The sequence below is a fragment of the Physcomitrium patens genome, chromosome 1, assembly GCF_059467195.1.
Source record: "Physcomitrium patens ecotype Gransden chromosome 1, ASM5946719v1, whole genome shotgun sequence".
NCBI classification, from domain to species: domain Eukaryota; kingdom Viridiplantae; phylum Streptophyta; class Bryopsida; order Funariales; family Funariaceae; genus Physcomitrium; species Physcomitrium patens.
The window spans coordinates 25,675,257-25,692,557 of NC_143410.1; the positions used below are offsets into that span (position 1 = coordinate 25,675,257).

At 30.6% G+C, this 17,301-nt stretch overlaps 1 protein-coding gene across 1 annotated transcript; it reads left to right on the top strand.

The window, feature by feature from the left end:
* Positions 1 to 7,913: 7,913 nt before the first annotated feature.
* On the top strand, positions 7,914 to 11,232 carry LOC112291501 (uncharacterized). Its single transcript, XM_024539011.3, has 10 exons — positions 7,914 to 8,074; positions 8,578 to 8,651; positions 8,751 to 8,921; positions 9,021 to 9,125; positions 9,441 to 9,595; positions 9,698 to 9,904; positions 10,016 to 10,100; positions 10,215 to 10,306; positions 10,451 to 10,677; positions 10,785 to 11,232. The coding sequence occupies exons 2-10, from the start codon at positions 8,619 to 8,621 to the stop codon at positions 10,892 to 10,894; spliced, it is 1,185 nt and encodes a 394-aa protein (XP_024394779.1). The 5' UTR covers positions 7,914 to 8,074; positions 8,578 to 8,618; the 3' UTR covers positions 10,895 to 11,232.
* Positions 11,233 to 17,301: the final 6,069 nt, after the last annotated feature.

Below are 17,301 nucleotides of genomic sequence, written 5' to 3' on the forward strand. Positions count from 1 at the left end.
AATATGTCAAAGCATGGATAAAGTATAACACCGTCCTAAATGTCTCAAAGCAATAGTTCTTTGACTAGGTGAATTTTAAAAACACCCTTGCAAGTCATTTCAAGATTGAGAAGGCACTCACATTCACAATCAATTAGCATATTGTAGATGTGGTTATTGGTGACATATTGTTTAATGTAGATGACAAGGAATTCATTTAAACTTATGAACGAATATTGTCAATTTTTAAGTTATTCATAGATGCAAACAATAACCAAATTAAGCTTGGTAGAGAGCAAGATCTAAACTGTGAAGCATACAAAATAAAAATCAATTCTTTAAAATTGTTCTATCTCATGATGGACTTCATGTCTTATGTAGCCTCATTTCAAATAACAACATGTGTCAAGGACATAAATTGAAAAAAGATGTATAAACTTCTGAAATCCATGTAAAAAAAAAGTGACAAAATAGTAATAAAAAAATATGTGTATTAAAAAGAAACTAGAATGACTATTGCTAAAAGATAAGAAAACTAGAGACTCTTGAATCTAGACTAGAAACAATAACATAATTGATAAGAATGAAGAAGGTATTATTCTCGCTTCTATATATACTATCTACTTAGGATCTATGTGGTGATGTACTATAAGACCTCTAAAAACGTGTTGACTTTGTATGACACATATTTAACTTACAAGGCAAATTTTTTATATGAGTGCTACATAGTTAGCTTGTTTTCGAAGCTACCAACACATGTGGTATGTGGTTAGCTTGTTGACTAAGTTTCTAACCTACCAATCAACTACAAACACATGTAAAGTCAAATCAATGTCTAGAAAGCTTTTAAGAAGGTTTTCTAGAAGGTATTGTGAAATTAAACTACTTTTATTTACTTCTATCTATTCGTATTACCTTGGTAATAATTATAGTAGATATGTATTTGTGACATTATCTTCCCTTCTAAGGATGAGTTTTATGAGTAGAGATGATCATATATTGAGGAAGTCTAAGATGTAGCAAATCATATTTGCCACATACTTTGATCTTTGTTCCCTTCAAAAGTAGTTGATAGGACCTCTCAGCCATTGGTAATGCATCATTTCAAGGCATGAAGACCACCATGTAATTTGATCATTGTTGAAATCTTTGTAACTTCCTTCATATAAAATATTTGTAACACAATTAAGAGTTGTGCCTACGTCCAATAAAATCACCAAATATCAAGAATCTTTTTAGATTGTAATATCAAACTCATTGTATCTTGCTATTTATTCAAGAAAGAACATATTGTTTTTGAAGAACTTCATTTTTATAATGTTGTCTTAAAGGCTAGGATAATTGTAATCTCACATTTGATAAGTTAGTAAATAATGGCTTTTAATTTGAATATGCTAGCTGTTGATTTTCCATCTCTTTAATGCCACAGTTATACAAAAATTACAAATAAGGATACAAGATAGAAGACAATCTTTCATGAATTGTGTTTCTTTTACAGCAAAGGTTTGCTATCTTTTATCTTGGTTTTGATAGATGTTGTTGATGAAAAGCTTTGACCTTCTCAGCTGTATTTGTAAGATTTTTTATTGGCTGCCATGTGTGTTCACTAATATCATATCTATGCCAATGGACAACATATTCTAACTTATTTTAGCATTGGCTTGAGTTTAGAACTTCTTTTACTTCAAATTTTTTTATTATTGCCTACTTCTATATGAAGAGATGGGACTTCTCTTCTTCTTAGTATATTCATAGTCTTGTATAGTTCAAAAAGAAACACATGGAATACAAGATGGATTTTTATTGATTTTAGTAGATGTAATTAATAATCAATTAGATTGATTTATCTACAAATTGAAAAAGGTCTAAGCTTGCGGTAATCCAACTTAATTCTTTTTCAATTTATAAAAACAAATGTTTGCTGTATAGAAGAATATATCATATTATTATAAGCAAACTTTGCCAATGGCAAGAGAGTTGTCTAATTAACTTATTGATAATTGATGGTATATCTTAAGTATTACTCCAAAACTTGGTTTATGTGCTTTATCTGTCAATTAGTTTGAGGATGAAAGATTAATAAAAGTTTTATGTCGACCTTTAGAATCTTAAAAAGGGTCCTCCAAAATCTTGATATAAATTGAGTCCTCGTATCTGATATAATATCTTTTGGCAATCCATGATATCGATAGATATTATCAAAGAAAAGCTTGGCAGTTTCTTTACTTGTGATAGATTTTGTGTATGGTACAAAATGTGCCATTTTGATAAAATAATCTACTATCACAAATATAAAATCATACAAACCTGAGATTAAAAGATGCATAATAAAATCCATAGAAATAGAAGATTATAATTGCTTTGGAATAGGTAATGGCTGAAGAAGTCCATAAGGTCGGTGATGAGGAATTTTTGACCTTGAACAAATGTCATGTGATTGAACAAAGTCTTTTATAACTTTTGACTTTTGCAACCACCAAAAAACTTTGGATATTAGCTCCAAAGTCTTGTTATATCCAAAATATCCTATTACTATAAAGTTATAACATGCTTGAAGAATACATAAATGTACTTCTCCTACTGAAACATATAAACATCTTTTGAAATAAAGTAGCTTATTCTTGAACTAAAACTTGCAAATATCATAAGAATTAGAAGAAATATTCTTGATATTATGAAAAAGAAGACAAAAGGACATATTTGATTGAATTTGCTTAAAAAAAGTTGAATCAACAATCAATGTTGATTTCATTGCTTGAAGATGTAATTAATTTGGGTTCTATAAAATTATCTTTTGTTGATCAAAAGTTACATCTCATTCTTTTGATACAAGATTCTTTTGGTACAAGATGTGTTAGAGCATGTCTTTATTAAGATTTGAATTCAAGATATATCATTTCGAACAAAGTTATGTTCCAACAAGCATGACGATGATTCAAAATACAAATTGATATGAAATATTTGAAGTTCTTGTGATCTGTATATATGATAATTAGATTGAAAGTGCCTTCTGAATAATAATGCCATCCTTGAATAGAATCCATGATTACAAGAAGTTCTCTATCATATATCTTATAATTAATCTTGCATATTGAGAATTTTTTAATATGGAAAGCTACAAGGTAGAGTTTGTCATTTTTTCTTATTTACGATAAAATAATATTTATAGCAAAATTTGATGCATTTATTTCTATAAAAAAATGCCTTAAAAAAGCCCATGTAATATAAGATTGATTTAAAAATAAATGACAACTTTAAAGCTTCAAAAGATGATTCAGCTTCTTTGTTCCAATTAAGTTTGTCTTTGCATGTAAGACGTTTAAGAAGAGTCACAATATGAGAAAAATTCTTGATGGAAATTCAATAGTAATTGACAAAGTCCAAATAGCATTGCACATCTCTTACTATTTTTGGAACTTCTATAATAGTTTGAACCTTCTTCAAATCCATCATAAGTCCTTTGTTGGAAATGATATATCCTAGGAAGTCAACTTGAATAGTGTGAAATACACACTTTTTCAACTTTGTGTACAATCCCACATCTCTAAGTTTTTATAACTCATGACAAACATGAATTTTATGCTCTTCTATATTCTTAGAATAGATTAAAATGTTGTCCAAGTAACAAATAATAAAATTATCTAAAAACACACAAAAAATATCATTCATAAGATGTTAAAAAACAGCTTATATATTTGTGAGTCCAAAAAGCATGACATTATATTCAAAATACCAATACCTTGCTTGAAATGTAATCTTCCATTCATCTCCTTCTTTAATATGGACTAAGTTGTATGTTCCTCGTAAATCTATTTTTGTATTAATCTTACGTTGATTTAATTGATCAAGAAGTCCAGATATTAAGGATAAAAGAAACCTATTCTTAATGGTAATCTTGTTGAGTCTTTGATAATCTACATACATTCACAATGTGCTTAGCTTTTCCTTAATATAAATATAATTATTTTTTGACAATGACAAGTCTTTTTTTATTTAGTAAGAGGTTTAAAATGTATCACATTAATTTATATGTCTTTTACTTCCAAATGTTTAGATTAAAAGGTCGTCATTGTTATCATTGAATTCTAATAATGTAGAGGTTTTCTTATGATATTCTTAGATTGAAAGCAAGATAATTAAATATTAATTAAAAATTCATTTTTCATTATATTTTCACTATATAATTGTATTACAATGCAACACCGTGACAATATGTCTTGTGGATGTGACAAAGACTATATTACACATAAGCTATTTTAGTAAGTATAGTAACAATAATATAGCTTTATTTGTGAAGGTAATCTATGTTGTGAGCTTACAAAAAATCACTCAACTCCTCCACATGCAATAGACGTTTTTACTTATTCTTGATATTGGCTCAAAATAAGGTATTTTTTTATCTTGACTTCAAAGTTTCATTCAAATATCAATTGAAGGTCTACAACCTCTACCTTCTTACTATTTTTCTTTTCAATTGTAAGATAATCAAAGTAATATTTGTTGTAGGTGCAAATTTTTTGGATGTCAGGTTCCAAAATAGAGGATACAACTAATTGTAATTAACAGGGATGATAAGTAAATGATGATTGGATGGATTTTTAGTGTCACAATATTATATTAAAATTATTTATAGTAGAGAAAAATTAACTTAAATATATAATATATTCATAAATATTGATGTACATTAAAGTGGTTGGTAGATTAATTTAAAGAGAGTTGATGTAAGAAAATTTATTTTGAAGTTTATTTATATTAATTATAGTATTTAAATTATATATGATTTAGATATTTAGTATATAATTTAAGGAAAAGATTGGGGCTCAAAGATAAAGATCCAAACCTTTTAAAAACTTATTTAGAGGGATAAAAGCAAGGTATGGATGGATGAAGGCAAAGGTAAAGATCTTCATCCCTATTGATCAAAGGCTATGTCTAATAGGCATTCAATAGGCTATCTATGACCATAACAAGGATTTTGGCATTTTAGAAGGAGCATTTGAGAATGAAAAGTAAAGATTGTAAGATTTAGGATTTGAAGTATAATTTGTGTACAAATTTTAGAAGATTTGGAATTAAAGTAATGAAATTATAGCCGTTTGAAGTCAAGATGTCTTTTTAAGATACATTGTTGCTATTTTGAGGATACAAGGAGTTTTATGATAGATTTTGGAGATCAAGAGGTGCGATCGCAAGGATGATTTGAAAATCTACATCTTTTGTAAATGAATTTATGTATTTGTAGTTAGTATGAAGAAGTTATAGAGCATTGAAGACAATATATGTAATTCAAAGGCAATAAGTGAGTCATTTTATTGATAGTAATGGTTGGAGCCATATCTTAAGTTTTAAGATGAATTTTTGGCTCAAAATTTCTAAAACTGTGAGTTATTAGGTTTAAAAGCTATATATTAAAATTTTATGGTATTTGAATATTTAGGTTGTGAGATATAAAGAAATTTGTGCATAGGTATATGTAAGCAAGGATTTGAAGCTATTATTAGGATTTTTACAATATCTCAAGAGTCATAATAAATTTGCAATTGAAAAATATTGTGATAGTTGTTAGAAGTATATCAATACTTCATATAAAATTTTGGTTTATTTGGACAATCCAATCATGAGATATGAACTATTGAAGTTAGAAAAAAATTCACCTTAAGGATATATAAGGATTTATATTATTTTTATTCCATTTTTGGTGATCTTTGGCACTTAGAGCTTATGTATTGATTTAATTGTTTTTGTAGGGACAATTTTATATATAAAATTGGTTTTTTTTTTTTTTTTTTTTTTTTTTTTAAATCTTGAGGCTTGATTGAGCAATTAGTAATAACTAAAAGTCCAATGCTTTCTTAAGGCAAATTCTCTCTACCTCGATAGTAACAAGGATGGTCGAGGTAGTTAGTAATGGATTTGTGTAGATGTGGTGTGCTTTGTATCAACTTGACCTTGTAATCTAAGCCAAGTACATCAAACTATATAATGACCAATTTTTCAACATCTTGATGGGGCCTTGTTTCTTATCTTTGGTAGTAGTATAATTTCATCAAGAGAATGGATTGTACATGCTCAAAATTTATGGATTTGTGATAGTCATCTATAAAAAAATTGAATAGGTTTTTATAATAAAGATGCATAGTGATCTATAAAAATCATTAGCAAAAATTATCCACATGTATTCATCCTCCTTCTTGGTCGGTGGTACTACTCACAGTCGATGATATTGTGGTAGTAATCTCCACTATCATAACATACTTGCAAGAACTAAGTATCCTTTTGAATCAACAAAAAATCCAACTCAAAGGTTTGATTCAAACTTTAGCAGATTTGTACAAAGTATAAGGTCGACACAATGTAGAGACTTTGGCCATGGTTTATGGTGCCTCAAATCTAATCGTTTGCAAATCTTGGTGTATGGTTGTCACAAGTGTGGAGGCTTTTATTCAAGATTAAGGTACCTTTGTGATGAATCTTATGGCTTTATTGCTTGCAATCGAGGTTGAGGCCGTGGTTTGTAACATGGTAGCCTTATTTGTTAGGTTCATTGATGGTATTGCATCTATTGTTATCCAATGCAATTGCAACAATGATATTAGTAAGAAGGACATTTCAAAAGTGATGCTCTATGATTTGCATGCACTATGGATATCTTTATTAAAAATTTCTATCTGTTGGCACAAGTTGTAGTTGGAATTTATTCAATAGAATGTTCAATCCATGAAAGATATTGAGAATGACCACCAAGCCATGGTGCGCACCTACCATAAGGAGATGACCTCAAGGACATTGTTGACAAATATTCCAATTTGTGGACAAAATTTCACATTAGATGGGCATATTATAATGGCCAATTTCTACAACTTTAATTTTTTTGTAGGAAGCTAGCTTCTATTTTTCCTAACACAAGTACTATCAAATCCAACTTCTTTGTGATTGGATGAGAGGAGAATGAGTATTAGCAATGTCTCACAGACTTCTCGCTCAAGAATGTTTAAATATTTTGATAGAGTCTATCAAATTTAATCAAGATGGATGTTTTTGGATAATTTGGTAGATGAATTTCATCCATTTTAATTTACCTAAAATAAAACCTGGTTGCAATCCTAAAATAAGCTAAATTAGGTATTTCAAGGAAAGCCCTAGTTTAAAGAGGCATGAAGATTATTACACAAATTACAAAAAATATGCATACATTGTATTTAAAAAGAATTATATTGTAACTATTGAAAATATATATTTTTTAAAAAGTATTTGCTTGGTAACAAAGTTTTCAAAGCTTCTAATAAATCCTCTTCTTTTGTTTTATTCAACAAACATTTGGTCTATAACAAAAAACAAAGTAGAACTTTAAGTTTCACTCAGGACATTGATTGTTAAGTCTTGAGAATGTTGTAATGAAATTTGAGTTTCCTTACAAAAAATAAAAATTAGAAGAAAGGAGAATAATGTGAAACCCACCTTGAGTGAAGATATGTTGTGTGCCAAACAGACATGAATTTTCAGTAAAAACAAACATCAAATACTACAAGACGAAATTTAGAATATTCATCCACAAGATTCTACAGGCCATCGAATTGTTTCTTTTCATGATTAACCACTTCAATACCCCCACCAAAATGGCAGCAGCAACAGCAGCCAGCAGCCCAGCATTTGGCGGGAAGCCGCCACGCCAGCTTTCCACGTCACGGATAAAATGCCAAATCGGATATATCTAAAAAGATCCCGTTCCCAAGTAGCCTGACACATCAGCAACCGGAACCAGATATTTCCGTTCGTGGTTCACACGGGCAACCCTAGTTTGAGTATTGCGCCACGTGGTAAATGAAGCGCGGCGGCCGCCCCCTTTCTCAAAAGCCCTCAGAGAAGAGAGGAAGGGCGGGGCTCTCTCATGGCGGGTTAGAGTGACTCCCCTCCGGACTTTCACTGCGCATCTCCCCCACCCCCGCCCCCCCTACCTCCCTCGCGCATCCATCGGGTTCCTGCTTCGGGCTCTCCATATGTAGCTTTGTTGCGTCCACTCCCACAGACGCTGTTGGCTGGCTGGCTCAATTGCTCCTGGTGCTGCTGCTGGTGCTGCCGCTCGTCTCACTTTTTCGTGAGTTTCTCTGCCCCATGCTGCGTTCGTTTCTGTACTTGTTGTTTATTTTGATGTTCTTTGTTTTTGTTGTGTGGAGCCACAAATTGCGGTTCGTGTTGTTAGTGTGCGTGCTGATCATTTCGAGTGTCTAGTCGTTTAGGCCTTGGTCTGCTTGGCTGCGGCCGTTGCTAGTTTTGGCCATTTCTCGATGTCCGGTTTCTTGTTTGTAGATTCGTTTTTTTGTTTTTTTGTTTTTAAATTTTTCTGGTGAGAGTACGACATTGTGTGAAGTCTCTTTGGATTTTTATTGAGTGTTTAGTTTTTTTTGGTCTTGTCTAGTGATTGCTGTATTTTTTTTAAATTTCTATGCGAGTGATTTCATGGCGCTTGCTTGAAGTCTTGAAATGTTGTCGAGTTAGCCAGTACTCTGTTGAGGCAATCTGATTTTATTTTTAGTGAATTAGCCTCTGGTGTCTAGAATGTTAGTCTGGATTTTGACTCGTTGTTATCCGTTTTTGCAGTTTGAGGAATTCTTCCTTTAGGTTTCTGATATTTCTGCGCAATGGGGAAGTCTAAGAAGAAAGGAGCTGCTGCTGTATGTCTTCTACCTCTAACCGTATCTGTGTATTTATCTTGTAATCTGTTGCACTTCTTTCAAGATATACATGTCCTTGAACATGACCTGTCTTTTCAGGTAACTGCCGTTGTACCCGCGAAGGATGCGGAGGACAAGGCCACAACTAAAAGGGCCGTCGAAGCTGGAGCTGGCGTTCCTCCACTGAAGAAGTCGAAAGGGCAGAAGAAGTCTGTACCTCCGCCGAAAGTGGTTGAGAAATCATCTGAGGAGGAATCGGAGGAAGAAGAGGTAAGGTCTAAAAGAGCAGCCACTTAGTGTTCTTTGTAAATACTCGTTGTTCTAAAAGTATGGGGTTATGATGGCGTCTAAGTTGTGCTCTTTTTCCAGGCCGCTTCGTCTGACGAAGAAGTGCTTCCAAAAATCACCAATGGAAAGGCCGCGAAAGGAAAACCTACGGAAACCAATGGCGAGAATGACAGCGAGGATGATGAAGTAAGCCGGATCCTAGTGCCCTACATTCCTCAGTCGGCATTACGTCAATTTATCTTAACTGTTGAGGAACTTGATTGCCCTAACACCACACTTGTAGTTATGATCGTGCCGTAGTGAGTTTGTGCACCTCAAGAAATTCTGTACAGCACACCCAGACTGAAATGCCTGATGTAATGTTTTCACACTATGCGATATAGATGCACATTATGAAAAAGATTCATGATCTGAGTGCCTGAAACCGGATTTAAAGAGACTGCCTTACTAGTGTTGGCTTTAATTCTACGCTTGCCTGATGATAATTGCTGGACCTTGCAGCCCATGAACGATAGCGGAGCCTCCAACAGCGCCGACAGTGAGGAAGAGAACCGGGAAGAGGAAGTACCAGTGAAGACCCCTCCGAAGCAATCTGGTGGAGGAAGCAAGACATTATTTGTGAAGAATTTGGCTTGGGCCGCTGATCAAGACAAAGTGTAAGTGATGATTTCTTCATCCACTACCGGTACTGTCTAAATTTTGTAATATTGTAATTCCATGAGTTTCATCTCATTCTCGACACCCTTTCTGTTTTGCAGGTTTGAATTCTTCAGCGACTGCGGCACTGTGGCTGATGTCAGAATTGCTCAAGATGATAATGGGCGGTCACGTGGATTTGGACATGTTGAATTCGAAACAGAGGAGGCTGCCCAGAAAGCTCTTCAAAAGAGTGGACAAAACCTTGAAGGCAGGGATATCTTCTGCGACCTTGCGCGTGAGAAGGGATCGACTCCAGGGGGAGCTGCGTAAGTTGTCGGCGTGGTCTCTTCGCTTTGAGATGTTTCCTGTTCATACGCAATCTAAATTCTGTAACAACCTCTACTGATAAGGAGTCTAATAAGCATGCTCGATTTCAGTGCAAATGGAGCTACTCCAGGCAGGGCGGGATCCGACAAGACCGCTTACGTCAGAGGTTTCGACAAGTACCAAGATGAGGACTCGGTACGTGTACACCGAGTAAACGAAGCTGCTGCTGTCAAAGTTCCCAGTATTACTGTTAAGTATTGCTCGATTCAGCTGATGTTACCACTCTAAAAGTTTTGAGGAACTTCGCAGATTCGGAGTGGATTGACCGAGTTCTTCAGTGACTGTGGAGAGGTTTTGAATGTGCGAATTCCTACCGACCGTGAATCCGGAGAAATCAAAGGGTATGTTACAGTACCTTGTGCGGCGTCCTCTGGTTTTGATGGTCTTGAATCTACTCGGTTCGTTTCTTGGCTATGAAACTAAAAGCTAAATTACAGGCAATGAAATGCGCTTACTTGCATGAGGCTTTTGATATTGTCTTCCAGATTCGCCTACGTCGAGTTCTCGTCGAAGGATCAACTGTCGAAGGCAACGGAGATGGATGGATCCGATTATAATGGAAGGAGCTTGGTGGTGAACGAGGCTAGCAGCGGAGGAACTCCTGGTGGTCGTGGAGGGGGCAGAGGTGGCTTTGGTGGTAGAGGAGGCGGTCGTGGTGGTGGTGGTGGTCGTGGCTTTGGTGGACGTGGTGGCGGCCGCGGAGGTGATAGAGGTAAGTGGAGTTCGTTTTATTCTGTGATACCACCTCTGGTTCTATCTCTTGAAAATTCTTTGATAACTATGTCTACACCTTCTTAATCGTCCATTTCCCGTCTCCAGGAAGAGGAGGAAGAGGTGGTGGTAGAGGTCGGGGTGACTTCGGCGGCCGAGGAGGCCGTGGCGGTCGATCATCTGCACCTGCTGGAAAGAAGATGCGGTTCGATGATTGAATTAACACTTCGACGATTAGATAATTTTTCACTTAGTAAGATGGGTACCTCCTTTATCAGTGTCTATTGGCTGCTGGATATCCTTCGTGCTGCATGCCTATTTCGAGGAATTTTGGTGTAGCAGTCCAATCCACTAAGGTTCAGTGTTTTATTTTGGGTATATGATCCCATTTTTCAAACCTCTGTAGCAACCTAACTTAACTTACATATGACTCTAGACTTAGTTCGGTCTTTGTAGCAAGTAATGCCGAAGAATAGATGAGACAAGTTCCGCTGGCTTTGTTTTACACAATGAAACCCACACCATAATTTTTTTCAATTTGAGTGAGTTTATCGAATTTTTGTTCTAGTATGCACTCTTGTATGGTTGACAAGTCCCTTGCTATCATCAACATATTTTACAAGATCGAGTGTTCTTCACATTCTGATATCTGATAACTGATATCTTTTCACAATATATTTTCATTAATTTATTACTGCAATGTGTTAATTATCGTTGAGAGAAACTTAATACACAATTTGAATTGTAAGAATCTGCGTTTACTGCACAGCTGAATCGGCTCACTGAGTAAATGTATAAACAGCTTGATAATAAATTATCGACTATTGTATTAGAACATTGACCAATGCCCTGTAGTATTCAAGTGCTGATTACCTTCTTAATTGGAAATATCTAAAAGTAACCAACGAAAATCGCATTTCTCCTGTACGTATTGAAAACAATCTCTGCTCAACAAACCCATTTTACCAATAGTAAAAATACAATGACGACGAAATGTTTTTCACACATTTGTGAAGATTGTTACTAGATTCAATGCGGAGAGAATATCGTGCATCTGATTATCGGGCTCATAACCACAGTCAAGTGAATCTGTGCATTTTTGTTTTTTTTTTTTAACATAAAACTGGGTGTATTGGACGCTTAGATTATATGGAAAGTAATTACAAATCTTAGCAACTTATACCCTAAAACTCTTGTTTAGATGGATGTAAGAGCATTTAAGCCTAAAATATGTTTATCTTTGCTTTCTTCTTTATCATGCACAATTATGCCATTTATGAGATACTCTTGAACTCCAACTTTCAATCATTTTTCCTGTCATCCACATTGGACATATCTCATTGGATAGATGTAGATTGAATAGATCTTCTAAAAATAAGATGTTAGTATTTACTAATATTATAATTTGTCCATGATATATATTATTACCTAACTTGTATTTATAAAATACATGTATATTCCATCTAAAAATGTCACAAAAAAATATACAATCTGATATTAAAGAAATATAATTATTGATGAAAAAATATTCATAGAATAAGATTTTTTTCATCATCATAAGTTAGACATATCAAAAAGAAAAAAATAATCTCAAATTTCCTATTGAAGTTCTTTTATGTGATGAATATTTTCATTATGTCAATTATTTTTGCTTAAGAGATTCTTTTAGAGGAGGTATATTTACATAACATAGGTTTATTGTAATTACAATCTAAAAAGATTTTTTGTAATAGATAGCCATCTTTAGTAGTATGTTTACTTAAATAAGTTGAACAAGGTAGAACTAAGTACAAGTAGATTAAATTATTAATATCTTGTAGGAAAGCTTCTTCGAAGCTTTGAAGACTTTATACATGTTTATAAGTGATTGATAGGTTGAAAAATTGACCAAAAAGTTGGCCACATGTTGCACATTTAGCCAACTATATTATAAGTTGGCCATGTCACAAACATGCTGAAAACTTGCCCTACAAATTAGATGCATGTTGTGCAACTTATATATATGTCAAATGGTCTATAGGACATTGTTATATAGTCTTTTAGTAGATAGTATATATAGAGGCAAAAGTAAGGCCTCTTCACTTTTATTTATGTCTTACTTATGCTCTATTATGTCTAATTTGTTATATTTGATTTTTTTAAAAGTAATTAGATTATTCTACTTTTTATTATTGTATTTTGAAATTTGTAGAATATCCACTTTAAAACTTATAATTTTTATTTTTTAATATTAAATCTTTTCTTTAATAGAATAAAATATTTTTTTATAGAAATTTTTATTTGATATTAGAGATTGCAGATTACCATCCTCTAATTTGACTTATAAATTTGTTAAAGTCATCTCTTAAAGAGATAGAAAGAAGAAAAAAAATTATAGATATTATATTTCATAGAAGTAAAAATAGATTTGCAACTATTGTAAATATTCACAATCTTGTTAATATTCTTAGGACAAAAGTTTCTTATACTATCAATGTCAACCATAGAAATATTATTTATATGCCTACGGAAGAAGTCAATAATAAGATCTAATGTCTATGCTAATAAATTGTGGAGTTAAGAGAAGCAAATAGACCAATCTCACAATGTATCTAAAAATTTTACTACAAATATGAAGGATGTAAAGATTACTATGTCAAAGAAGTTTGATGGATTTTTTTTTTTTTTTGAATATTTCTAAAAAAAACAAGCTCTATTAAGATTATATTTTTTTAATATTCTAATAGATTTATTCAAATTAAATTTATAAGTACATTTTTATCTAATATTATTATTTTTTGATTTGCATCTTTGATGGAAAATGATTCATGGCTCATATATAATCTAAATTCATTCTTGGAAGTATTTATGGCTACATTTGGAGAGATCTATTAAAAAAAGGTGGTAAAAATAAAATTTTAATTTTTATAACTATAATTACAATCAACTACTATTTATGTTCTAAAATTCCAAAATCTTGCTTTTAATATGGATTGAAATAATGAAGCCCTTATCACTCAATTTGATATGAGTTAAAAGATAATATCAAAGATTTATTATAAAAAATCAATAAAATAAATTTATTAAAACATATTATTACTTAAGCAATTATATGTGACAATCAAATTTTTGAAAGATGTTTTTCAACTTTTTCAACTTTTTGAAAGATGCCTAAGACATAGATTTTTGTTAAAGAAGAACAAATCTAGTCATGATAATAACTTCCAAATTTTTAAAAATTTATTCATTAAGACTAAAATCTATAAAAATTGATATAATAAAATTTAAGCAATTGATATTAGTAGAAAAAATAGATGCCATTGGAAAAATTTGTATTATATTATGAAAAAAAAAAAGTTATTAAGTACAAGAATTTTGCATCAAATCAACAAGATTTGAAGTAAAGAATGTACATTCAAAGATGAAAAAAACAAAAAAAAAAAAGGAACAAAACAAAACAAAGATGTGTAGTTGCAATAAAGACTTTTGAATTACAAAACTCTAGACCATCAATTACAAGTTTCATACTACTATCAGATTCTATACCATGTTTTAAACTGGATTATGTAATCTTAATATTGAATAGAAATTATAGAAGATTATTTTAAGATCTAATTTCAATGATAACAAATCATCTAAACTTTTATTTGTAAGAACTAAAGCATTTATACAAGTTAAAGGAGATGGAAATACATTTGTCATTTTTAAAGCACCAAGTCTTTATTTAAATGAAGATTATAATAGAATCTCAACGAAATTAAAAAAAATACTAAGATATAATTATAAAAAAATACTAATGTATTGCCAAAACACTAACCTTGTGCAATTGATCTTCAAGAAGAAACTCAAACACTATTTAGACCAATTTACAACTTATAGGATAAACTTGTTGCTTTCAAGGAATATATTGATGAAAATATTGAAAAGAATTTCATTCAACATTCAAAATTTATTACAAGTATATTTATCTTCTTTTTAAAGAAAAAAATGAATCCTTGCAAATGTGTGTAGATTATTGTAGACTTGACAAATTAGCTATTAAGAATCAATATCCATTAACTTTAACATTAAAAAATTTTAATCAATTAAATAAAGTTAAGATCTATACTAAAATAGACGTACAAAGAGCTTATAATTTGATATGTATTATAGAAGGAGATGCATATGAGACTATATCTTGGATTAAGTATGGTAATTTAGAGTATAATGTCATGCCTTTCACACTCAAAAATTTTCTACTTATTTTTTAGCATTTAATATATAATATATATTTTTAAATATTTAGATAATTTTCTTGTATGTCATTTAGATAATATTTTTATCTATTCTAAGAATACAAAAAAATATAAATAATATTTTTGCCTTCTATTATAAAAACTTAGAAATACAAGATTATATGCAAAGATGGAAAATCTGTCCTATATACAAATCAAGTAGAATTTTTGAAGTATATTATTTCAAATGACTGTTTGTAAATATTTAAAAAAAAAAATGAAGACTATTATAAATTGAAAAACTTTAGGAACTATATTTGATTAACAATATTTGACATTATATATAGTTCCTAAAGTTTTTCAATTTATAATAGTCTTCATTTAGAAGTACAATTTGAAAGAGTTTCTTGGCAAATATGTAATAATAGTATACAAATCTTAAAGTTCTACTTATTTGATTAACTTCAAAAAAAAAATTAGAATAGAAGAAAGATGCAAAAGTATCATTATAAGATTTGTAAGTGGTCTTTTCTTTCAACTTCTATTTTATATAGCCAAAAAATTTCAAAGCCATTTTTGATGGAAATAGATGTATAAAACTTTATATTATGTGCAATTCTATTACAAAAACATATAGACAGTAAATTCCATTCTATTACTTTTATTTAATATATTTTTTAATATTAAAAATTAATTATGAGATCCACAACAAAGATTTTCTTGCTATTTTGAATTCAAAGAATGGCATTATTATTTAGAAGGCACTTCTCATCCAATCATATTTTAAACTAATTACAAGAATTTTAGATATTATATGTCAACACAAGTTTTAAATTACTACAAAGTCCATTGAATCATGACTTTGTCACAATTTATATTTAACATTATATGTTTTTGTAAAAAAAAATAAGGCTTGTCAAATGCCTTGTTTAAAATTTCTTAACTTATACTAAAAAGAAAAGATGCAGCATATAATCAACAACAAACTAGTCATTTAAAATCAGAGCAATGATACCTTTGAGCTATTAAATCTATTATTAGTTTTATAATTAAAGTAAATCTATTATTAATTTTAGATTTTTATGGTAATGTGTTTTGTACATTTATATTTTTGTCACCTTTTTTTATTTGTATCTATACTTTTACTTATGTCCTATTCTTTTTCTATGCTTAAAATATTATTTTTGGATCATTTTTAAGCTAAATAGAGACAAAAATTCTTCTATGTGATATTAAATTGCCAAAAAAAATCAACATTTGATTGCTATGTGAATATAAAATATTTGATATGTTTTGAAATTCTAAGTAAAAAAATTTGTGACAAAATTTTGAACATCCAACCAATACCTAATTTAATTGTAACAAAGTATTAAGGTTTTAACAAAAAAAGAAAAGAAAAGTTGTATCATTTCTTAGTACATTTTTAAAATCAAATACATCTTCCACATCAACTAAATTAAATTCTTTTAAAAAATGTCTAAAAGTGTTCTAAGTTGAAATTTAGAAATACCAAATTTAAATGATGTATCTAAGTTCTATATAGTGTTAAGTTCAAATAACAAATTCTTAAATTGAAATATATAAATTTTGTAGGATGATCAATAAACAAACTTATTAGGAGTTATTAAATAGTTTCTTTTAAGTCTATCCATAGATAGAAGAAATTATTGTCAATAATTTTAGCTATAATTAAAGATTTATTGGACAACCTCCAAAGATTATAGCTGCTTTTAAAAAAAATTAGTAGTTGATATGCCACAAAAAAAATACATGATAAGAGCTTATTTTTATAAATGTAGAGTTTTGTTAGTTACAATATTAGAATTAATAGCTATTTTGTAGGAGTTTGTTCTCTCAAGAAATCCAAAATATCATCAATTATACTCATTAAGAAGAACTTCTTTCTATTGTATCTTTGTTAAGTGTAGGCAACTCTTCTATCTTCATTAGTGCATGCTTCTATCATCATGTCATGAAACTTCTTTTGAGTGCTTGTTTTGTTTTTTCGATATGTGTTTAAGTCTTTTTTTCTAATAAAATATCACTTTATATAATATTTGCCTAAAATACCATCAATTATGTTTTTATTCTATGTATGTATATATATATATATATATATATATATATTTAGATATTTTTTTAAAAAAAAACCAAATACAATATGATCTCTATTGTTTTATCTATTCATACAACCAAAATAAAATAAAAAATAAAAAATAAAATCATTTTATTACAAAAACTATTATTCCAACTTGACCCTAGCTATGTCAAATCCTACATCCATACAACCACTTTTTACTAAACATTGCATAATGCCCTTGTTGTCAAACAATGTCTATCTCTATCAAGTGAATCTGTATACAAAAATCAATTGCAAAGATTTCTTCTTATACCCCACTTGAATGTTTTGCATGAGTTGAATAGTACTTACA

What these genes read in the sequence shown, in the direction of transcription:
- LOC112291501 (XM_024539011.3), top strand. Translation starts at nt 8,619, where the DNA reads ATGGGGAAGTCTAAGAAGAAAGGAGCTGCTGCT. An exon ending in GCCGCTGATCAAGACAAAGT is followed by an intron (nt 9,596 to 9,697) that starts GTAAGTGATGAT and finishes TCTGTTTTGCAG; the next exon opens with GTTTGAATTCTTCAGCGACT. An exon ending in TCGACTCCAGGGGGAGCTGC is followed by an intron (nt 9,905 to 10,015) that starts GTAAGTTGTCGG and finishes GCTCGATTTCAG; the next exon opens with TGCAAATGGAGCTACTCCAG.